The sequence below is a fragment of the Oncorhynchus nerka genome, linkage group LG28 (assembly GCF_034236695.1).
Source record: "Oncorhynchus nerka isolate Pitt River linkage group LG28, Oner_Uvic_2.0, whole genome shotgun sequence".
Classification (NCBI taxonomy): Eukaryota; Metazoa; Chordata; class Actinopteri; order Salmoniformes; family Salmonidae; genus Oncorhynchus; species Oncorhynchus nerka.
The window spans coordinates 934,842-959,742 of record NC_088423.1 but is presented as its reverse complement, the minus strand read 5'-3'; the positions used below and the strand labels follow the sequence as shown (position 1 = coordinate 959,742).

General features: G+C 43.1%; 1 protein-coding gene across 1 annotated transcript in view; it reads right to left on the bottom strand.

Annotated features, from left to right (window-relative positions):
- Positions 1-24,901, bottom strand: part of LOC115124774 (proteasome activator complex subunit 4B-like) — a 94,941-nt gene that overhangs the window by 41,715 nt on the left and 28,325 nt on the right. The window contains 14 exon segments of the mRNA XM_065013212.1: positions 4,190-4,285; positions 5,271-5,333; positions 6,470-6,624; positions 11,044-11,100; positions 11,299-11,354; positions 11,476-11,571; positions 13,110-13,267; positions 16,750-16,965; positions 17,218-17,285; positions 17,494-17,662; positions 17,823-17,973; positions 22,211-22,365; positions 22,517-22,703; positions 23,685-23,950. Coding sequence (XP_064869284.1) covers positions 4,190-4,285; positions 5,271-5,333; positions 6,470-6,624; positions 11,044-11,100; positions 11,299-11,354; positions 11,476-11,571; positions 13,110-13,267; positions 16,750-16,965; positions 17,218-17,285; positions 17,494-17,662; positions 17,823-17,973; positions 22,211-22,365; positions 22,517-22,703; positions 23,685-23,950 — 1,893 coding nt within the window.

The window sequence follows — 24,901 nt, the reverse complement described above, 5'->3', positions numbered from 1 at the left end:
ATTATATATGCCATTTACAGACCTGTCAACCCTGTCCCACTTTTCAGAGTACCAGAAGCGTGTGGCATGCGCTGTTTGTGAGTCTGATCGCAATTATAGAATTGTACCAAATCAGGCTTATAAAATCGATGGAATACTTTCTTTCTTGACAGCATTCCATTTAAACATATGGTAAAAGTCACTAACAAGATGCAATTAGAAAGAACACAAAAGGCCGTTATTCTGGAGCTTTTTTTATTTTATTAAACAAATAAATGATTTGTTTAGGTTTAGGTACAAAATGTACAAAAGTCTTATACGCTATTATTATTTATTCAACTCTGATATGATAAGAACAAATGTTTGAACAGCATCAGTATCAAATAAACATTACCCATAATAAAAAACAAAAAGCTATTATAGGAAACAGTGGGTGAGAACAAATCACCTGGAGACCTTCAAATGTTCAGGAAATAATTTCCCTAGACAGATTTGCCTGGTATAGTTGAAGTTGGAAGATAACAAACACTTTGGTTGGAGTCAATAAAACTTGTTTTTCAACCACTCCACAAATGTCTTGTTAACCTCTCTGGGGTAGAGGGCAGTATTTTGACATCCGGATGCAAAGCGTTTCCAAAGTAAACTGCCTGTTACTCAGGCCCAGAAGCTAGGATATGCATAGAATTGGTAGATTTGGATAGAAAACACTCTAAAGTTTGTAAAACTGTTAAAATATAATGTCTGTGAATATAACAGAACTGATATGGCAGGCGAAACCCAGAGGACAAACCATCCCCCCAAAAAACAATTCAGCTTACCACTATTTTCAATGGCTAGTATTTTAATAATATGGCCAAGTCCTCCCAGATTGCAGTTCCTATGGCTTCCACTAGATGTCAACAGTCTTTAGAAAGAGTTTCAGGCTGGTTTTGGGAAAAATTACCCAGAAATTGTAGTTTTTCTAGGTGGCTCCCATTTTGGCTGTAGTGTTTCCAAGTTTGTGGAGGAAAGCGCATTCTTTCTTATTTATCTCCGGTAATGAACATACTATTCTCCATCTTAAATGTTATTGTTTATTTGCAAATTAGGATACCTAAAGTTTGGTTATAAACGTAGTTTGACTTGTTTGGAAAAGTTTATTAGTAACGTATGGGATTCATTTTGTATGCATTATGATGGAGGGAAACTGAGTGTATTATTAACCTCTTGAAACTAGGGGGCGCTATTTTTATTTTTGGAAAAATAACATTCCCAAAGTAAACCGCCTATTTCTCAGGACAGAATGCTAGAATATGCATATAATTGACAGCTTAGGATAGAAAACACTCTAAAGTTTCCAAAACTGTCAAAATATTGTCTGCGAGTATAACAGAACTGATATTGCAGGCGAAACCCTGAGGAAAATCCAATCAGGAAGTGCCCCTTATTTTGAAACCGTTGTGTTTCTATGCACCCCTATTGGCCATTGAAAGGGATATCAACCAGATTCCTTTTTCTATGTATTCCCTAAGGTGTCTACAGCAACGTAGTTTCACGCCTTTATGTTGAAGAATGAGCGTAAATGACTACATTGCGTAAGTGGCCAGCTGAGGGCTCTCAGAGTGATTCTTGCGTAAAAGATAAAGGTAGTCATTTTTCCTCTCGCTCCTACTGAAAAGTCAATTGTCCCGGTTGATATATAATCAAATAGATATTTGAAAAACACCTTGAGGATTGATTATAAAAAACGTTTGCCATGTTTCTGTCAATATTATGGATATCATTTGGATTTTTTTTTGGTGTTGTCGTGGCCGCTATGTCTGGTGGATTTCTCAACATAACGTGACCAACAAACAGAGGTATTTTGGGTATATGCCCTCTCGTTGTAGAATCAGATTTCCGACATCAAAAAATTGGCATGGCTCTCTGTAAAAAGTATGCTTAGTTTTTTGATACAGGATCTGTGAGAAATTTCAAGACTTTCTCAGGTTTGGTAAGATCTTTTGGTCCTTCTTTTACTTTCTTTTCTGCCACTTTGTCCCCGATATCCCTTAGCTTGAACAGAGTCAGGTCGAAGATTTCGTCAGCAGGTCCACATTTGATGGAGGATGGCGTGACTTTGCTTCCAAAGGAGCAAGGTGAGGGCTCGGACGATTCAGGTGGGGGCTCGGAGGAGCCAGGTGGAGGTTCGGAGGAGCCAGGTGGGGGCTCGGAGGAGCCAGGTGGGGGCTCGGAGGAGCCAGGTGGAGGTTCAGAAGACCAGGCGGGGGATTTGTAGAGCCAGGCGGGGGATTTGTAGAGCCAGGCTGGGGCTTTGCAGAGCCAGGCTGGGGCTTTGCAGAGCCAGGTTGGGGCTTGAGCTGGGCTCTTGGGCTGCCTAGCAGAGGGCTCAAGTGATGACGAGGAGGAGGATGTGGCTGTTGTGGTGGAGCTTGGGAGAACAGTGGTCTTCTTTCCCGATACCTCATCGGCAAAGAACACTGCGAGGGGATCCCATTGCTCCAGAAGGCGGTTGATACACTGGCCAAGGGACAACCATCTTGCAGATACCAGCTTCAAAATCTTCCTGACATCAGTGTCACACAGGATCTGTAGGTCACCCAGAGAAGCCTTCCTCTTGCTACACTTGTCGAGATAGTAAACAATGGTTAAGAGAAAGTCTTCAGTATTAAGACTGAGCTGCCTCGACACCCTCTCTGCAGCTATGTGTATCAAATGGCAACCAAGTACACATTTTCATTTCGGGTCTTCAGAAGTGCTGCCACCCCTAAAACCCAGACCTTACATGACAGCAGCATTATCTGCTGCAAAACTCCTCTTCTTCATTTAAGTGTCAATTATGTCAAATATAGCTCTTCAGGTAGACTCCCTCAATTCACATAGCTTAAGCAATAACTATTAAAATCAAATCAAATGTATTTGTCACATACACAGGTGTTAATGCAAATGTAGCGAAATGCTTGTGCTTCTAGTTCCGACAATGCAGTAATATCTAACAAGTAGTATAACCTAACAATTTCACAACTACCTTATACACACAAGTGTAAAGGAATTAATACGAATATTTACATAAAAATATATGAATGAGTGATGGCTGAACGGCATAGGCAAGATGCAGTGGATGGTATTGAGTACAGTATATACATATGAGATGAGTAATGTGGGGTATGAGAACATTATATAAAGTGGCATTGTTTAAAGTGGCTAGTGATGCATTTAATGATATAAAGAAGGCAAGATGCAGTAGATGGTATAGAGTACAGTATATACATATGAGATGAGTAATGTAGGGTAAGTAAATATTATATAATATAAAGTGGCTCGTGATAAATTGATTACATCAATTTTTCCATTATTAAAGTGCTGGAGTTGTGTCAGTATGTTGGCAGCAGCCACTCAATGTTAGTGGTGGCTGTTTAACAGCCTGACGGCCTTGAGATAGAAGCTGTTTTTCAGTCTCTCGGTCCCAGCTTTGATGCACCTGTACTGACCTCGCCTTCTGGATGATAGCGGGGTGAACAGGCAGTGGCTCGGGTGGTTGTTGTCCTTGATGATCTTTATGGCCTTCCTGTGACATCGGGTGGTGTAGGTGTCCTGGAGGGCAGGTAGTTTGCCCCCCCCCCCCGGTGATGCGTTGTGCAGACCTCACTACCCTCTGGAGAGCCCTACGGTTGTGGGCGGAGCAGCTGCTGTACCAGGTGGTGATACAGCCCGACAGGATGCTCTCGATTGTGCATCTGTAAAAGTTTGTGAGTGTTTTTGGTGACAAGCCAATTTTCTTCAGCCTTCTGAGCTTGAAGAGGCACTGCTGTGCCTTCTTCACCACGCTGTCTGTGTGGGTGGACCAATTCAGTTTGTCCGTGATGTGTACGCCGAGGAACTTAAAACGTTCCACCCTCTCCACTACTGTCCCGTCAATGTAGATAGGGGGCTGCTCCTTCTGCTGTTTCCTGAAGTCCACGATCATCTCCTTTGTTTTGTTGACATTGAGTGTGAGGTTACTTTCCTGACCTCTAAAACAAACGTGTGTGGGAGTGAACTCTAAAACAAACGTGTGTGGGAGTGAACTCTAAAACAAACGTGTGTGGGAGTGAACTCTAAAACAAACGTGTGGGGAGTGAACTCTAAAACAAACGTGTGGGGGAGTGAACTCTAAAACAAACGTGTGGGGGAGTGAACTCTAAAACAAACGTGTGGGGGAGTGAACTCTAAAACAGTGAACTGGGCTAACCTGACTGTAGGTGCTGGTGGATAGCCTCAGCAGATCCCTCATCAGTTCCTGGTGGATACTCCTGTACTCACACCCCTCCACTGTTAGCTTACGAAGCTGGACAACACAAAACACATGACAGTTAAACAGCAGCTGGGTTACTACCAGGGGTAATAGAAACGCGGACAGATTATTCCATGACAGCAGCAGACACTTGAGAATGGATAGCACACACACACACAGAGCGAGAGAGACACAGAGCGAGAGAGACAGAGCGAGAGCGCCAGAGAGCGAGAGAGAGAGCGAGACAGAGAGCGAGAGAGAGAGCGAGAGAGAGAGCGAGACAGAGAGCGAGACAGAGAGCGAGCGAGAGCACCAGAGAGCGAGACAGAGAGTGAGATAGAGAGACAGAGAGCGAGAGAGACAGAGAGCGAGATAGAGAGCGAGACAGAGCACCAGAGAGCGAGACAGAGCACCAGAGAGCGAGACAGAGAGCGAGAGAGAGAGCGAGACAGAGAGCGAGACAGAGCACCAGAGAGCGAGACAGAGAGCGAGAGAGAGAGCGAGACAGAGCACCAGAGAGTGAGACAGAGAGCGAGACAGAGCACCAGAGAGCGAGACAGAGAGCGAGAGAGAGAGCGAGACAGAGAGCGAGACAGAGCACCAGAGAGCGAGACAGAGAGCGAGACAGAGCACCAGAGAGCGAGACAGCGAGAGCGAGAGAGAGAGCGAGACAGAGAGCGAGACAGAGCACCAGAGAGCGAAACAGAGAGCGAGACAGAGCACCAGAGAGCGAGACAGAGCACCAGAGAGCGAGACAGAGCACCAGAGAGCGAGACAGAGAGCGAGAGAGAGAGCGAGACAGAGAGCGAGAGAGAGAGCGAGACAGAGAGCGAGAGAGAGAGCGAGACAGAGAGCGAGACAGAGAGCGAGACAGAGAGCGAGACAGAGAGCGAGACAGAGAGCGAGACAGAGCACCAGAGAGCGAGACAGAGAGTGAGATAGAGAGAGACAGAGAGCGAGATAGAGAGAGACAGAGAGCGAGATAGAGAGACACAGAGAGCGAGATAGAGAGCGCCAGAGAGACCGACAGAGGTCCTACCTCATGCTGTAGCATAACTCTGTCGATCAGTAGGGCTCTGATGTGCTGCTTCCTGCCATGAAGCTTTAGGTGGAACAGGAGGAAAGAAATTAGTAACTACTGTCTAGACCAAGGCTGGGCCCTATTCCCTATGTAATGAACTACTGTCTAGACCAAGGCTGGGACCTATTCCCTATGTAATGAACTACTGTCTAGACCAAGGCTGGGACCTATTCCCTATGTAATGAACTACTGTCTAGACCAAGGCTGGGACCTATTCCCTATGTAATGAACTACTGTCTAGACCAAGGCTGGGCTCTATTCCCTATGTAATGAACTACTGTGTAGACCAAGGCTGGGACCTATTTACTATGTAATGAACTACTGTCTAGACCAAGGCTGGGCCCTATTCCCTATGTAATTAACTACTTTCTAGACCAAGGCTGGGACCTATTCCCTATGTAATGAACTACTGTCTAGACCAAGGCTGGGACCTATTCCCTATGTAATGAACTACTGTCTAGACCAAGGCTGGGACCTATTCCCTATGTAATTAACTACTGTCTAGACCAAGGCTGGGCCCTATTCCCTATGTAATGAACTACTGTGTAGACCAAGGCTGGGCCCGATTCCCTATGTAATGAACTACTGTCTAGACCAAGGCTGGGCCCTATTTACTATGTAATGAACTACTGTCTAGACCAAGGCTGGGCCCTATTCCCTATGTAATTAACTACTTTCTAGACCAAGGCTGGGCCCTATTCCCTATGTAATTAACTACTGTCTAGACCAAGGCTGGGACCTATTCCCTATGTAATGAACTACTGTGTAGACCAAGGCTGGGCCCTATTCCCTATGTAATTAACTACTTTCTAGACCAAGGCTGGGACCTATTCCCTATGTAATGAACTACTGTGTAGACCAAGGCTGGGCCTGATTCCCTATGTAATGAACTACTGTCTAGACCAAGGCTGGGCCCTATTCCCTATGTAATGAACTACTTTCTAGACCAAGGCTGGGCCCTATTCCCTATGTAATGCACTACTTTTGGCAAGGGCCTTGTACTGATCAGAAATCAACACTAAACTCTTACAAATATATGTTAGATAGGTCTGTGGGTGCCTTACATGACCAGCATTCATTTATTAAAGAGAAATACGTCATTCAATCACACAAGTTCCACCACGGCTCCAGTATGGCGTTCTAGTTATATCTCTCACCCTGTTCTCCATGGACTTCTTGACCAGGTTGAAGCTCTTCCAGCGAGAGTCAAACTCGTGTTTTTGGGAGCCTTTGAAGTGTAGCAGGTCACTGATGATCTTGATGATGGAGAATAGAGACTTTGTGTCGTCCTCGGAGTGTTCCAGAATGTGATCTGGGGACATAAAACAGAACCAACCGTTACGTTGACATGAAGTGAAATTATCTATATCGGTTTTAGGGGTGGGTTTTTAGGGGTGGGTTTTAGATGTCTTTGTTTAACTTAAAAAAATATATATATATATTTAACCAGGAAAAGCCCATTGAGACCCAGAGTCTCTTTTTCAAGGGAAACCTGGCCAAGAAGGCAGAAACAATCAATACATTGCATAATTAACACATACAACATGATCCAGCATTCAGTGGCACTAACATATCTAGATGAAGCATGGATTGTAGACTATTCCATGCCTCTGGTGCACAAGAACAGAAGGCAGTCTTGCCTAATACTGTCAATGTCCTGGGGACTAAGTAGCAACCACCTAGCATACTGGGTATGGTGACTGCTGGGGGTGAAGGAGACCAGACTACAGAAGCAAAGAGGGAGTTTACCCAAAAGGGCTTTGTAGATGAACACATATACAACAAGTCACCTTTACTCAATTAGAGAAAAGTGGCCTGAACAAGCTTCTTTCTAGTCATAAGTGGGAAGCAAGCCTTATTACGAAAATAAAAACCCAATTTCAATTTAAGCTTTGTCACAAGATTATCCACATGAACTTTAAATGACAACTTGTCATCACCTAGGCATTTGTAAGATGACACTTTTTCAACAGATAAGCCACCAGATGTAACAATGCTAACCTTCTCTGGCTGAGTTCAAGCTCTGGTAAAGGTGATGAATGTAGTTTTTTGTACATTCTAAATCAGTTTGAGACCATAAAAGGGAGTCCTGCAGTGACTAAAAAGCAGTCAGGAGCTCTTCAACAGCCTGAACCAGAGAAGGAACACATGAATATATGACTGTATCATCGTCATATAGATGTAACTTTACTGGTTGCATCCCATTTCACATATTAGCTCTTCATGTGAAGACAGTGATAAGACACAAAGACATAAAAAATAAATAAAAAACATTACATCTGGACAGCATTACACTGTTAGTTACACCTGGACAGCATTACACTGTTAGTTACACCTGGACAGCATTACACTGTTAGTTACACCTGGACAGCATTACACTGTTAGTTACACCTGGACAGCATTACACTGTTAGTTACACCTGGACAGCATTACACTGTTAGTTACACCTGGACAGCATTACACTGTTAGTTACACCTGGACAGCATTACACTGTTAGTTACACCTGGACAGCATTACACTGTTAGTTACACCTGGACAGCATTACACTGTTAGTTACACCTGGACAGCATTACACTGTTAGTTACACCTGGACAGCATTACACTGTTAGTTACACCTGGACAGCTTTACACTGTTAGTTACACCTGGACAGCATTACACTGTTAGTTACACCTGGACAGCATTACACTGTTAGTTACACCTGGACAGCATTACACTGTTAGTTACACCTGGACAGCATTACACTGTTAGTTACACCTGGACAACTTTACACTGTTAGTTACACCTGGACAGCTTTACACTGTTAGTTACACCTGGACAACTTTACACTGTTAGTTACACCTGGACAACTTTACACTGTTAGTTACACCTGGACAGCTTTACACTGTTAGTTACACCTGGACAACTTTACACTGTTAGTTACACCTGGACAACTTTACACTGTTAGTTACACCTGGACAACTTTACACTGTTAGTTACACCTGGACAACTTTACACTGTTAGTTACACCTGGACAACTTTACACTGTTAGTTACATCTGGACAGCTTTACACTGTTAGTTACACCTGGACAACTTTACACTGTTAGTTACACCTGGACAACTTTACACTGTTAGTTACACCTGGACAGCATTACACTGTTAGTTACACCTGGACAGCATTACACTGTTAGTTACACCTGGACAGCATTACACTGTTAGTTACACCTGGACAACTTTACACTGTTAGTTACACCTGGACAGCATTACACTGTTAGTTACACCTGGACAGCATTACACTGTTAGTTACACCTGGACAGCATTACACTGTTAGTTACACCTGGACAGCATTACACTGTTAGTTACACCTGGACAACTTTACACTGTTAGTTACACCTGGACAACTTTACACTGTTAGTTACACCTGGACAACTTTACACTGTTAGTTACACCTGGACAACTTTACACTGTTAGTTACACCTGGACAGCTTTACACTGTTAGTTACACCTGGACAACTTTACACTGTTAGTTACACCTGGACAACTTTACACTGTTAGTTACACCTGGACAACTTTACACTGTTAGTTACACCTGGACAGCTTTACACTGTTAGTTACACCTGGACAACTTTACACTGTTAGTTACACCTGGACAACTTTACACTGTTAGTTTTTACACTGTTAGTTACACCTGGACAACTTTACACTGTTAGTTACACCTGGACAGCTTTACACTGTTAGTTACACCTGGACAACTTTACACTGTTAGTTACACCTGGACAACTTTACACTGTTAGTTACACCTGGACAACTTTACACTGTTAGTTACATCTGGACAGCTTTAGTTGTGGTTACAGACAGGAGGGGGGGGGGACACTATTAGGGTTGAGTTGTGGTTACAGACAGGAGGGAGGGAGGGGACACTATTAGGGTTGAGTTGTGGTTACAGACAGGAGGGAGGGGGGCACTATTAGGGTTGAGTTGTGGTTACAGACAGGAGAGAGGGAGGGAGGAGACACTATTAGGGTTGAGTTGTGGTTACAGACAGGAGAGAGGGAGGGAGGAGACACTATTAGGGTTGAGTTGTGGTTACAGACAGGAGAGAGGGAGGGAGGAGACACTATTAGGGTTGAGTTGAGGTTACAGACAGGAGGGAGGGGGGACACTATTAGGGTTGAGTTGTGGTTACAGACAGGAGGGAGGGAGGGAGGAGACACTATTAGGGTTGAGTTGTGGTTACAGACAGGAGAGAGGAAGGGAGGAGACACTATTAGGGTTGAGTTGTGGTTACAGACAGGAGGGGGGGAGACACTATTAGGGTTGAGTTGTGGTTACAGACAGGAGAGAGGGAGGGAGGAGACACTATTAGGGTTGAGTTGTGGTTACAGGAGAGAAAGAGGGAGGGGACACTATTAGGGTTGAGTTGTGGTTACAGACAGGAGAGAGGGAGGAGGAGACACTATTAGGGTTGAGTTGTGGTTACAGACAGGAGGGAGGGAGGAGACACTATTAGGGTTGAGTTGTGGTTACAGACAGGAGGGAGGGGGGACACTATTAGGGTTGAGTTGTGGTTACAGACAGGAGGGAGGGAGGAGACACTATTAGGGTTGAGTTGTGGTTACAGACAGGAGAGAGGAGGAGACACTATTAGGGTTGAGTTGTGGTTACAGACAGGAGGGAGGGGGGACACTATTAGGGTTGAGTTGTGGTTACAGACAGGAGGGAGGGAGGAGACACTATTAGGGTTGAGTTGTGGTTACAGACAGGAGGGAGGGAGGAGACACTATTAGGGTTGAGTTGTGGTTACAGACAGGAGGGAGGGAGGAGACACTATTAGGGTTGAGTTGTGGTTACAGACAGGAGAGAGGGAGGGAGGAGACACTATTAGGGTTGAGTTGTGGTTACAGACAGGAGAGAGGGAGGGAGGAGACACTATTAGGGTTGAGTTGAGGTTACAGACAGGAGGGAGGGGGGGGGACACTATTAGGGTTGAGTTGTGGTTACAGACAGGAGGGAGGGAGGGAGGAGACACTATTAGGGTTGAGTTGTGGTTACAGACAGGAGAGAGGAAGGGAGGAGACACTATTAGGGTTGAGTTGTGGTTACAGACAGGAGGGAGGGGGGAGACACTATTAGGGTTGAGTTGTGGTTACAGACAGGAGAGAGGGAGGGAGGAGACACTATTAGGGTTGAGTTGTGGTTACAGGAGAGAAAGAGGGAGGGGACACTATTAGGGTTGAGTTGTGGTTACAGACAGGAGAGAGGGAGGGAGGAGACACTATTAGGGTTGAGTTGTGGTTACAGACAGGAGGGAGGGAGGAGACACTATTAGGGTTGAGTTGTGGTTACAGACAGGAGGGAGGGGGGGGACACTATTAGGGTTGAGTTGTGGTTACAGACAGGAGGGAGGGAGGAGACACTATTAGGGTTGAGTTGTGGTTACAGACAGGAGAGAGGGAGGAGACACTATTAGGGTTGAGTTGTGGTTACAGACAGGAGGGAGGGGGGGGACACTATTAGGGTTGAGTTGTGGTTACAGACAGGAGGGAGGGAGGAGACACTATTAGGGTTGAGTTGTGGTTACAGACAGGAGGGAGGGAGGAGACACTATTAGGGTTGAGTTGTGGTTACAGACAGGAGGGAGGGAGGAGACACTATTAGGGTTGAGTTGTGGTTACAGACAGGAGGGAGGAAGGGGACACTATTAGGGTTGAGTTGTGGTTACAGACAGGAGAGAGGGAGGAGACACTACTCACGTAGCAACTGCCTCATCACTCTACAGATAGCATCTCTGTAGTTCTCTCTGGACACATCTGGAGGAGGAGAGGGAGTTGAGGTTTTACATAACAACATGCATGCAAACATGTCTCTGGAACAATAAAAATCAACGGATAGTTACTGCTGTCAACCTCAACAAGTGAGTGATACCGCAAACTATGAAGGCTTAAGGACCATTTTGTCTGTTACCAAGGCCTCAGAATAATGTCTATGAGCTAAAGCATGCAACTCACCATAGGACACTCCTGTGAAGAGGTTGGTCTCACCCAGATTCACCATGCTAGTAACCCTGACAGAGAAAGAGAGATTTCATAGTTAAAACACACTGTAGTAAAACACTGACAACTATTGATGTAAAAAGGGCTTCATAAATACATTTCATTTATTAAGCTTGACTGTGTACTACTCACAGTTCTGGGATGGGCTCTCCTCGCAGCGGTGGAAACAGACTTCCTGCTCCCAGAAGGCAGTGCTGTACGATAGACAAACTCTGTAGGACGTCATCCCTGGAAAATGGGATTAGTTACATGCAGGGTCCACAACACTGACTACACATTATAAAGCAGAACGGAGTTGTGTCAAGTGCAGAGAAAACGTTTGAAACAGAGTGAAACCACCTAAACTTGTCAGGAAGAAAATGGCACACGTGGGACAACAGGACACTAGTTTGTTCTTAGATTAGTGTAGAGCACTTTTGCAGTCACAAAGCAAGCCAAGATATAGCGCTCAGAATTCTTTTTAAACATTACTTTTTTATTTATTAACCTAATAAAACCAGTTGTGTATGAATGAGGTTTGTGCAGGAGGCCTAATACATTATCAAAAAAATAATGGCTATGTGCCTGACCTGGTGATATTGTTCTTCTCAGACCACGTTATATTTCAAAACTCAAGCTTTGATAACAAACTAGATCAGTTGGTGTACCTTTAGCGAGGCACAGCTGAGCATAAATTGAAATAATTTGCTTTTTTATTTTACAGGACTGATGGTACCGGCATCTGATGGTCATGGTGCTTTCAAGACAACAGATCAAATAATGGCGTCAGTGATCTTCAGGTCAGAAAGTCAGAGCCTTAGAAAGATGCCAGAGTTTCTGACTTGGATGGCCGTTCAAAAGATTCCCCATTGTTTTGAACACGGCATTCGTCTCAGTGAAGGGAGTGAGAGAGCAGCAGCCTCTCACCTATGACCAGAGAAAGTTAAATATTCCTCTATCTTAAAATAGACAACGAGCTGCTGATAATAATTCAAACGCAGGGCTATAGATACACTTGACTACTAATTCATTGCAGATGCAGCACGAGTGGAAGTAGAGAGAAGCGCATTTTATGTTTTGTAATAGTGTTGACTAAATACAGTGTTGACAGTGATGAATAAAGTCACTCATAAAAACAGCAGCTCTTTGACAGTCTCCCTCTGGTCATAGTTTTAAAAGTGATTAAATCTCATGTAGGCCTGTATCAAACAATGCTGTAGCCGGGGTCATGGAAGCTGTAGGCAGGCATTTGAGCTATTCGATTGGCCAGAGCAGTAAGCACACTTGATTTAGCCACAGATCTCCAGGTCTGCTGGGTAGGCGGAGTTTGTCATTTCAGAGGAATGAAATGGTTGAAAATGGGAACACTTTGCCTACCAGCTGCAGCAGGGCTTCTGAATCAGGAGCACCTCCGTCAACAGAGCAACACACAAACATAACCAACATAAAAGGAGCTCAAGCCTTTATCATTGGATTTTCTACAGAAATGTTTGGTGATTGACTAGGAATGCCTTGGAGATCACGATGACCACTGATGTACAGTATCCTACACCTGCACCCGTCTGCTCCAGACTTGTCGTGCTCTGTTTAATGTGCCTTCACCTGGCAATCCTCTGGGTCCTAACTATTCATTAGGGCATATCGTAGCAAAACGTTTCGCAAATTAAAACAAAAATGTGTGTTTCTTATTGGACAAGTTTAGGTAGTCTTACAGTCCATTTTCTTCTGTTTGATAACTGATGAATAGGACCCTCTTACTGCCTTCACACAGTCTGCCCCCCCCTCACCTGGTCATGTCCCGTTCCCCCTGGGCGTATCTCTGCAGTCGCAGCAGCTCTGGCTGTAAGATCAGGTCCAGAACATAGAACACAAATCTGGTCTCCTCCACACTGGGGACGTGCCACTGGATGTGAAGGTTCCACAGGTCCCCCGGACGACCCCAGTCCTGGACAGAGGGGGAGAAGGTTGAGATCAATATATAATAATATATACACTACTGGTCAAAAGTTTTTGAACACCCCCATTTTCCCAGTTTTTATTGAAATTTAAGCAGTTCAAGTCTAGTGAATAACCTGAAAATGGTAAAGGTAAGCAGTAAACTGCCAGAGGTAAAAAATTATATATATATATATATATATGTATATATATATATATATATATATATATTTTTTTTTAAGAATCTAGGTTACCAAAAACTGAAAAATAATGTATTTTTCAGAGTTACAAAAAAAGGCCTTTTCAGGGAACAAGTAATGGGTTAACAACTTATAGCTGTTCCGCAGCAATGGAAGTAAATTAAGCCTCAAAACTTTGGTTGATTACTTACAAACCCTCTTGTCTGTTGTCGTAGCAGAATCAGAATTAGTTAGGTAACATTGATAAATAAGATGTTTTATCTACTTTCATAAATATGCTTATGTGGAAAAAGTCACTTGGGGCCCAGAGAGGGGAGAGGTCAGGCTTGTCTTTTATCTGTCTGGTAATATGCAGAATATCAGAAAGGGAGAAGTCAGAATTGAACCGTGTCTTCCAATGTATCAGTTAAACCATGTGAAGGGCTCCACAATGCCTGTGTGCCAGTCACTCCCCTCTGTGAGCTTGTCCAGGAGGGAGTGTATTTGAGATGGGTGTATCTAGAATTGACAATTGATATATGCCATTGGATGAGGTAATGTTTTGGTAATAGGAAGTACCAAGAATGAGAAGTAGAACCTCGTCTTAGAGAGCAAACTGAACGATAATTTATAGCTAACGCTATCTGGCTATGGGATACTCCTCTTTCAGGCACAAGGCCATTTGTGAAGTTTCTAAGATCTGTGGTTCGTCATTGTAAGTTGAGAGGGGTGTATCTTGGCTATAAAAGATGGGAGTATTATTTTGTAAGCACTCTCAGAATTCATTTATAGACACTGAATTGATCTGAGAGTCAAGGGGCTATGGTGAAGCTCATATTATTAAAATATGAAGTTTAAAGTAGAACTCTGACTTGTGTGTGGTTTGTAAACTCTCCTTTCACTTAGTAATACAGGAAATTACCACAACACTGTATAAAAGCAGTGTTGGAACAGACTGTTACTACAACCTCAAGCATTATTTGGACAGTATTGTACTGCAGGAAGTAGTATATTGCTATTAAAATGGTGAGAAAAAGGCAATTAACAAAGGCAGACAGACCGACCGTTTAAAACCCTTAAAAGTGTAGGTCTTTCCTTTAGAGAAATTGCAAAGAAAGCCAAGGTGTCAGTGAGTAGTTTCCTACACCATCAAAAGGCACTTGGAAACTGGATCGATACATGCTAGAGAATCACCTTTGCCAGCGATTACAGCTGTGAGTCTTTTTGGGTAAGTCTACGAGCTTTGCACACCTGGGCTGTACAATATTTGCACATTCTTTTAAAAATTATTCAAGCTTTGATAAGTTCGTTGTTGATCATTGCTAGCCAGCCATTTTAAGATTTTCAAGGTGATTTAAGTCAAAACTGTAACTAGGCCCCTGTTGGGATGTGCTAAACTTTGAACATTGAGATAGGAAATGAAAGAGACTGGGTTATGTTAGAAGTTAATGGTTCTCAGAAGAAAGAAGAAGGCTTTGGAAGGTGTTTGATGGAGGAGAAGAGAATGAAGTGTTGATACAGGGGAGACAGATCGATATTGTGTATTTGATGAAAGAGGGGTTGAGGTCAGGAGGTGAGGACAGATTCTCTTAAGAGCAGTTATTTCCTTTCATATCGATGAAGGGAAGTGAACAAGTGCACACTTCAGGAGAAAGGAGAGATCATGCCTCTCCTGAGATTAAATCCCTCTCAAGGACCTTCCATAGAGAGGGATAGAAGGCGCACTGTCATGGCATGAGTGGCACCATGGAGGTATATCAACATGTAAAGGGACTTCCTATAGGCAAAGATGGGAGGTGTACCCTCAATCTATCTCCATGGGCCCTTCTCATTGACTATGTGGACAGGAGGAGGGCTGCGGGAAGCCGGAGAGACAGGAGGGAGAAAGAGAGGAGAGTTGTGTAACTGTCTGATGGATTAACAGGGTAGAGGCATGTTATGCCCTGGACCTCTTTACTAGTCTGACATGGTTCCTTTGACACACTATAGGGTGTTCACCTATACAACTATTCATTCATTCAAGGTTTATACAAAATATCCATTCAACAGAGAATTGCGCCCGAAAAACAATATTCCAAACCACATGCCTCTACCATATATTTCTGCCCCTGAACAGGCAGTTAACCCACTGTTCCTAGGCCGTCATTGAAAATAAGAATGTGTTCTTAACTGACTTGCCTAGTTAAATAAAGGTAAAAATTAAAATAATATATGGTTCAAAAGATAGATGATTTACTCTGAGAATGTAGCATGTATAGATGGAATGGAATGTGGTCTCTGCTTCATAGAACTCTGTGGCGTTGCTTCGTGGCAGAATGGCGCTAACTTCCAACACCAACTGACAAGCTAACTAGTGGCTGCAGGTTCGTGAGTGAAAGAAAACATGGTATTTTTCTAAATGACATCCGCAGAATACAAAACAGGCACTAAATATATATTTATTTACAAAATTAACAGACCGAATTCCAATGAATTCCTCCACTAAGACAATCAGATCCTGTTTTCATGATGTATGGGTCTTTCCCTCTAATCGCAATAGAAACAGACCCTCTCAATGTAGATTTATCGCCAATATAGCCAAAGAAAGTCAAGGATATGGAGATTAAATGATGAGAGGATCAAGCTTATTTTGATTGGTCCAACCAGCAGAAACACCTCCAAATGGTACCACCTCCCAACGCAAAATATGGAAGAGATTCAACCGAAAGCAGCAGAGTCTAAACTAGCTATGGTCACAGCAAATTAATGTTTTTATTTCATCAACAATGTCAAGTACAAGTATATTAAGGTTATAATATTGTAGAAAAAAAATCCAAAAGATTAATTCAATGTGATTTATAATGACATAGGGCCAAGAAAACAAATGTTTTGACAAATTTTATAGCACCCTCTTGAATTGACCTGTTTATCCTCTACATTGTAGAGCCATGAGTGAACATCCTACACACTTTCTATCACAAGGTCCAGAGTGGCTGGTGAGTGATCAGACCAATCAGGAAGAGATCACGTAAAAAGTAATAAAAGTAACACAATTTGTGATAGAAATGGACAGAAGCACTCTACAATCGGCATTGTTTGGAGTCTGTCTGGGTTATAAAAAGTTATTCGCACTAAAGAGAATGTTGTAGAAATTTGGTAGGCAGCAATTTAGAGAATGTACAACTAAAAGTAAAGTTCTGAACTTGATACCTTGTGGGTAGGTAGTCCTGTATGGGCTGTTGAAAGCCACCTGGTACACTGCAGTTCTCTGTGGGGAAGGTGAGAGCTATAGAACCCCTAACACCAAACTTAGTACCTCTAACCCTGTACATACCTTGATGGGCAGGTAGTCCTGTGTGGGCTGCTGAAAGCTTCCTGGTACACTGCAGTACTCTGTGGGGTAGATGAGAGCTGTAGACCTCAGGATATGATGCAGCAGGTTACAGGCCAGGGTGTAGCCCTGTTTACACTTCAGGTGGAGGGTCAGCTGCAGGATCTGAACCAGCTGGGTGCTGTAGGGGAGGATCTTGTCCCCGTCCACACGAGTCACCTGGGGAGGACAAGGAGACAACAGGAGGGAAGGAGGGTTAGGAGAGAACATACAGGCCCACCCTGTGTTCTGTTCATTAAGGCACACAAAGGAAGACGTTTGAAAACATTTGCAACAGAAAATAAAAAATGAGCTTTAGGTAAGTAACTCCCCCGTTTCAAAAGTGTTTTCCTGTTTGGTGTCTAGTCTACTGAGAGGTGAAGGGAACAAGGGAATGTATCAGTCAGTATGGATGCAGGATGATGACCTCACCTCTGACAGTAGCTGAAGGTTCCATAGTAACTCCTTATCCAGTTCCTCCTCACTCAACACCTCCTCATCTGGAAGTCAACAACCAAGAAACAGAGTGAGATACTCCGAGACCAACACAGAACAACGATCCATTGATTCCCACTTCTCCCCGACTCTAACCCCACCATATCTGAATCAACAACAGTCTCAAATTAAGACCAAGTCCAGATTGGTTTTATAGCCCTCCACTCCAACAGAACACATCCAGAACACATGTCCAGCTTAGTGAGCACTTACTGACAGTGAGCTGGTTTATGGCATTGCAGCAGTGTGGTACCAAAAGCTTTAAAGACTGTGCAGGGTGAACCTTGGAGGCTGCTCTGCACATGTCAGCCACCATCCTGCCAGCCACACGAGTCTCAAAGATGTTGGTGGTGGCAAAGATGAAGACCTTCTCCAGAGCCACCTGAACAACACAAATGAACCAAAGGATATATTCACATCATCACATGCATGTACAGTGGCGTGGGGAAAGTATTCAGACCCCTTGACCTTTTCCACATGGTGGTACTTTAAAGGACACACACAGTGAGAAAGGCGTAGGTGCACAGTGAGTTGTGGCCTACCTTGAAGATGTCTATAGAGCACTGTGTGAGGATGGTGCTGAAGGTAGAAGATAGTCCCAGCTCCACCAGGCTCTCCAGATGGGTCATCTTCTCGGTCTCGGTCTCCTCTCTGGTCTGCTCTAGAGTACTGCTGTCTATCAGGGCAAAACACCTGTGGGCAGATTCACAAAACATTACTTACAAAAAAACGTAAGAAGTTTAAGAGAAAAAAAAGAAGAGGTTCATAAGATAACTCGTAAGTTCAATTGGCCAAAATGTTCTTAGGAATTCAATGTTTTCTTATGAACTTTATAAATATCTTCTTATGTTGCATTGACATTAGTGACGTGCTTGTAACCAATAAATAAGCCGATGTGACAGGGATGATAGGATTTGGCCCACTATAATAAAGCCATGTTTCCATTTTATTACATTTATCTGCACCATGTCTCAATATTTGTTTTTGTAGTTGGCTTGCGAACCCTTCATAAACAAAAAAAAACGTTATTTGTTCACACATTATAGCCATCAGACTAGCTATATCAAAAACTAAAATGGATAACCAAGGAAAGCACAATAAAACTTCAGCAAACAAGAGTTTGAAGTGATGGTGGAGGAAATAGCAGCCAGGAAAAGGTTGCTGTTGGGAGACTTGAAAACTGAAGGGTCACGGCAGAGAGAGAGGATGGGTGAGACTGGCTGAGGCAAGGGACAGTGTCTGCCGGCGGGGGTATGGCAAGGGACAGTGTCTGCCGGCGGGGGTATGGCAAGGGACAGTGTCTGCCGGCGGGGGTATGGCAAGGGACAGTGTCTGCCGGCGGGGGTATGGCAAGGGACAGTGTCTGCCGGCGGGGGTATGGCAAGGGACAGTGTCTGCCGGCGGGGGTATGGCAAGGGACAGTGACGCCACCGTAAAAATAGTGGTCTGACATCAAGTGGGCTGCTAAAAAGAAGGGAGCTGAGAGACCATTCATATGGACCAGCTGGAGAAGGTGTCGTCCATGATAGGAGAGGCGGTGGTAGAGGGACTGGGCAACCGGTAAATTGTGTAACAACATTATAGCCAACGACGTTAACATCAGCCAAGTTCTTCTTTGAGAATTGATGCGCTAACACTAGCTATTTAATAATTCTATAATATTGTAATATATTGTTAACTAGCTAGCTAGATAATGTGGGATTAATTCATTTTCTTGCTATAGTTAAATGTTTGTTAGCCAAGTACATTTCCAAGAAGAAATCCTAAAACATTATTTTCAAGAATCCCATTTCTTCTTAGCGCAGACCAGACCAGACCGCAGACACCCCCGCACGCGCAGACTAGATTTGCACATTTTGTGGAATATTCAGAGCTGGAAATGGGAATATATGGGAAATAAACTCAGCAAAAAAAAGAAACGTCCCTTTTTCAGGACCCTGTCTTTCAAAGATTATTCGTAAAAATCCAAATAACTTCACAGATCTTCATTGTAAAGGGTTTAAACACTGTTTCCCATGCTTGTTCAATGAACCATAAACAATTAATGAACATGCACCTGTGGAACGGTGTAAGAGTGGGGTAACATCTCACAGCAAGAACTGGCAAATCTGGTGCAGTCCATGAGGAGGAGATGCACTGCAGTAATTAATGCAGCTGGTGGCCACACCAGATACTGACTGTTACTTTTGATTTTGATCCCCCTTTAATCAGGGACACATTCTTCCATTTCTGTTAGTCACATGTCTGTAGAACTTGTTCAGTTCATGTCTCAGTTGTTGAATCTTGTTATGTTCATACAAATATTTACACATGTTAAGTTTGCTGAAAATAAACACAGTTGACAGTGAGAGGACGTTTCTTTTTTTGCTGAGTTTATATGGGAATTAACAGAAATATATGCAAATTTATATTAATACCATTTAAATGTAGATTTTTGTTGCATTGGATAAATTGACCATATCATATGGAGACTGAAACAATACCATTTTACCTGATCATAAGTAGTAGCAAATGACTAAATCCTTCCAACAGAAAAAAACAAACATTTAGTAATGATTTGAACTTTAATTAAATTAGTTGACTCTTCACATGGGATGATTTCACTGAACAACAAAAGAAAGGGATATTGAAAGATCCATTGCATTGATCCCCAATGATCCATCTCCCAAAACCATTTTCAACATACATCTGTAAAATAATAGTCTAGAAACTAAAGCTTTGGTTGTCTTCTTCTCAGGCATCCATGTCTTGTCCCTGGGCCTCCTCAATGTCCACCTCTTGAAAATTAGACTGAGGCCTCATCTTCACTGTCACTTTCCAAGCTTGTTGAGGGTGGCTCGTTGTCAGGCTCAAAAAGCCTCAATTTGCCCAGATGGCCACCAATTTTTCAACCCTTGTATTGGTCAGCCTGTTGCGTGCTTTGGTGATTGTGTTCCCAAACAAGGACCAGTTACTTCGCCAGACTGCCAGGAATCGTGCCCTCCTCCAGGCCAAGGTGGCGAGACACGGTAGTGATGACACCATAGGCTTAGTTGATCTCTGCACCAGACAGGGTGCTCTTGCCAGCATACTTGGGGTCCAACATGTACGCTGCGGCGTGTGTGGGCTTCAAGCAGACTTCAAGCAGAAGTCTTCAGAACTGCAGTTTCCTCTGCTTGGAGCAACAGTGAAGTGGGCAGGGCAGTACAGATTTCTTCTCTTACATCTGCAAGCAGAGTTTGAACATCAGACAGGATGGCATTGTCTCCCTCAATCCGTGCAATGGCTACTGCTATAGATTTCAGGAGTTTCAGGCTGCTTACCACTCTCACAAAACACATCATCCAGGAGGATCCTCTTGATGGGTCTGTCCATATCGGTAGACTGTGATATGGCCATTTCTTGGAGAGACTCCTTCCCCTCCAGGAGACTGTCAAACATGATGATAACACCATCCCAACGGGTGTTGCTCGGCAGCTTCAATGTGGGGATCTTATTCTTCTCACTTTGCTTGTTGAGGTAGATTGCTGCTATAACTTGATGACCCTTCACATACCTACCATTTCATTGACTCTCTTGTAGAGTGTATCCATTGTTTTCAGTGCCATGATGTCCTTGAGGAGCAATTCAATGCATGAGCAGCACAGCCAATGGGTGTGATGTGAGGGTAGGATCCTCCACTTTAGACCAAACAGCCTTCATGTTCGCTGCATTGTCTGTCACCAGTGCAAATACCTTCTGTGGTCCAAGGTCATTGATGACTGCCTTCAGCTCATCTGCAATGTAGAGACTGGTGTGTGCGTGTTGTCCCCTGTGTCTGTACTCTTGTAGAATACTGGTTGAGGGGTGGAGATGATGTAGTTAATTATTCCTTGCCCACAAACATTCAACCACCCATTAGAGATGATTGGAATACAGTCTGCGTTCTCTATGATTTGCTTGACCTTCACTTGAACTCCTCATCCAGCAAATCAGTAGATAAAGCATGTCTGGTTGGAGGGGTGATTGCCTCCGAGCATCAGACGTGAACCAGTTGCATACACAGCTCGAGCAAGACATTCATCAGCATTTCTCTGACTACGTTCCTCCATTGAGTCAAAAAACGTCTGATTCCAGGACGACCATGAGCTGTTGCTATCGATAAGGTGTCTGATTCATCATTTTCACCTCGAATAGAAGTAGAAGGACTTTTGTCAGAGGTTGCTTGTTGTGAGCGCTGAGGGAACTTTCTAAAATTGGCCAGATAATTCTGTATTTTGCAAATGTACACAGCTTTTCCTTCTACATTAGCTGCAGTGAAATATCTCCACACATCAGATAGTGCCCGTGGCATTTTTCTGTAAAGATAAGAAAATATATTGTAAAAAAATATATAGATATACAATTCCATGTACAGATCAATACTTAACCAGTTAGATTAAACAACTCCTTTGTAAGATAACATGTATCATAAATGTATCACAACTATCATAAATTGTTAAGTTAGAAATAATTTAAACACACTTTGATGTAGGCTACTATTTTCTTCTTAACAAAAACATCATATGTCATAAAATATATTCACCCCACCTAGTACTGTAATCAAAACTTACCAGAAAGCATGTAGTCCTTGGCTCAGTGTAGCAGTGTGGGCTCAATAGCATCTCTTTAGTGTGCAAGATCTTGAGAATCAGCTGCACATGTGATGGAAGAATGCACTGTGCATGCAAAGGGTTGCAATTCCATTGAATTGGGGATAGATTAACCAAAATGTGCCACAAGACCTTGAATTGCCGTATGCGTATCCCACAAAACAAGGTTCACTGTTATAAGCTAACTTTATTGATGAATTTAAGCAAAATTCCCCAAATTCCAGGGCTTAACTTCCCATGGAAAATTCCAGAAATTTACCGTAAAGTTTCCAATCCTTTGCAACCCTATAGTCCTATATTGACTTCCTCCATACTCATACCTGTCCATGAACTGAAGAACAAAGTCCTCAAACTCTGCCGAGGCTGAGCACATCTCTCTCTCCACCTCTGTCAGGTCGCTCCTTTCATGAACAGCAGAGGAACAGTCCACCAAAGGCACAAGAGTAACAAACGTAGCAATGAATTGGAATGTTATCTGCAAGAAAGGAGGGAGAGCACACTTAGCCTTGCAACACACACAGAAACAACTTCCAAATTGATGACAATATCTTTACCCAAGCAACCCCAGTGTAGGAGGAGGGTGGGAGGCCTACAAGAGCTTATTATATATGAACTCTATTACCCACCATGCACTTGCTGAAGTCATTGGGGTCAACACCGGGCAGAGCCCTCATGAGGAGGGGCAGCATGTGTGTGGGGCCCTCAGGGAAGCGCTGTCCCCCAGACACCAGGCTGCGAGCCACGCCGATCATACAGCTCAGGGTGGCAGTCAGCTGGTGGGGTTCTGTCAGGGTCTCCATAGCAGGGTAGGTTCTATAGAGGAAGACCAGATAAATTATATCCTATCTTAAGGTATACTGGTATGGATCTTTTTAATAGTCTATAACAATATAATAAATAAAAAGTTTAACTTATGGGACTACTTTGCTGTCAGGTTTGTCCTAGCTTGGTTGAGGAGAAATCCATCAGCATGGAGAAAGCCTGCTAAAGCCACTTAGGATTCACTTGCCATCCTAGGGTCATTCACTACTTAGAAAATGATTAACTTAAGATTTTTCATAAACATAAAATACCAGTGGTGGAAAAGGTACCCAATTGTCATACTTGAGTAAAAGTAAAGATACCTTAATAGAAAATGACCCAAGTAAAAGTGAAAGTCACCCACTAAAATACTACTTGAGTGAAAGTCTAAAAGTATTTGGTTTAAATATATTTAAGTATCAAAAGTAAAAGTATAAATCATTTCTAATTCCCTATATCAAGCAAACCGGAAGGCACCATTTTCCTGTCTTTAAAATTTAGGGGCACACTCCATCAGTCAGAAATAATTTACTAACGAAGCATTTGTGTTTAGTGGGTCTGCTAGAACATTATTGGTCATACCTACTGCCTCTGATATTTTGATAGGTGTGTGAATTGGATCATTTCCCTGTCCTGCTTAGCATTCAAAATGTAACAAGTACTTTTGGTTGTCAGGGAACATTTTGGGAGTAAAAAGTGCATCATGTAGTGAAGTAAAAGTAAAAGTTGTCAAAAATATAAATAGTAAAGTACAGATACCCCAAAAAATGACTTGAGTAGTACTTCAAATTATTTTTTACTTAAGTACTTTACACCAATGTAAAATACCACCATACTGTCAAAAAAATATTGTGATATATTTTGGCTACATCGCCCAACCCTAAGACAACAGATCTACAGATCTACTGGGATTTTGGCTACATCGCCCCACCTAAACAACGACAGAGGAAACACTGCCCATTCACTTCTGACTAACTGCTTGATTTCACTCACTTTTCCAGCACTGGTGGTATGACAAGTTCAGGTCTCATGAGGGCCAGGTTCTGCAAGGCCTGAGCAGCATCCAGACTGCCCGTCTTACTGAACATGGCCAGCAGCACCGGCTGCATCATACTCTCCACGAACGCCGTGATGTCTGCCTCCGTCAACTTGTGGCTGTCCGGTACAGGAGTGAGCCACGTGGGCTTCCGGTAGCGCTCGCGGTGGAGCCGTCTTACCACGCTGGCCGGGAGGCGCTGCAGCAGCTTCATCAACTTCATCTGGGGACATAGATAGGTGTGAGGACTAGAGAGACTTGTATCAGTACAGGAGATAGGTGAGGACTCGAGAGACAGTTTTGATGACATTATTTTACCTTATTTCAACAAGGAACACAGACTGAGACCACGGTCTCTTTTACAGCTGGGCCCTGCGTATACATGTTTACACATACAGTTTAGGTACAATGATTAAGAAACTACACCAGACAAACAAAAGATCACAGATAACACAGAAAATACAGCAACAGATTATTACATTTACACACAGGTTATTCTACTAACAGCACAACTTGCATTACCCAAAATAGTTACAAGCAATACAATAATAAAAATCCTCCAATAAATGTTTAAAATGGGCGACAAGAGTCCCAAGTTGAAGTTTAGTCTGCAGGCTATTCCATAGGCAAGGAGCGTAACAGGAAAAGGCAGCCATACCCAACTCTGTGGAAACCACATGGGCCTCAAGTGTAATCCATGTTTGAGACCTGGTTTTACGAATTCTAATTCTAATATTGATGAGTGATGATAAATAAGAAGGACGTTTATTCAGAAGTGCTTTATAGACAAACACGAGAGCATGTTGTTCTCGTCTCATGGACATCGAAGTCCAACCCACATTTTGATATAAAACTCATGGTGAGTTCTGTAGCTAGCACCTGTAATAAACCGAAGTGAACAATGATAAGTAGCATCCAGGGATTTAAGTGTTGATGCCGTAGCATGTAAATAATATCCCCATAATCTATAACAGACATAAAATTAGCTTTGCACAATTTGTCTTCTATTTGTAGAGGACAAACATGTCCTGTTTCTATAGAGGAAGCCTAGCTTGATTTTTAGCCGTTAACAAAGTTCATCAACATGCATTTTAAAAGGCTGTTTATCATCCAGTAATCCCTAAGTATTTATATGCAGAGACCAGATTAATTCGAGAACCATCTAAGCTCATGA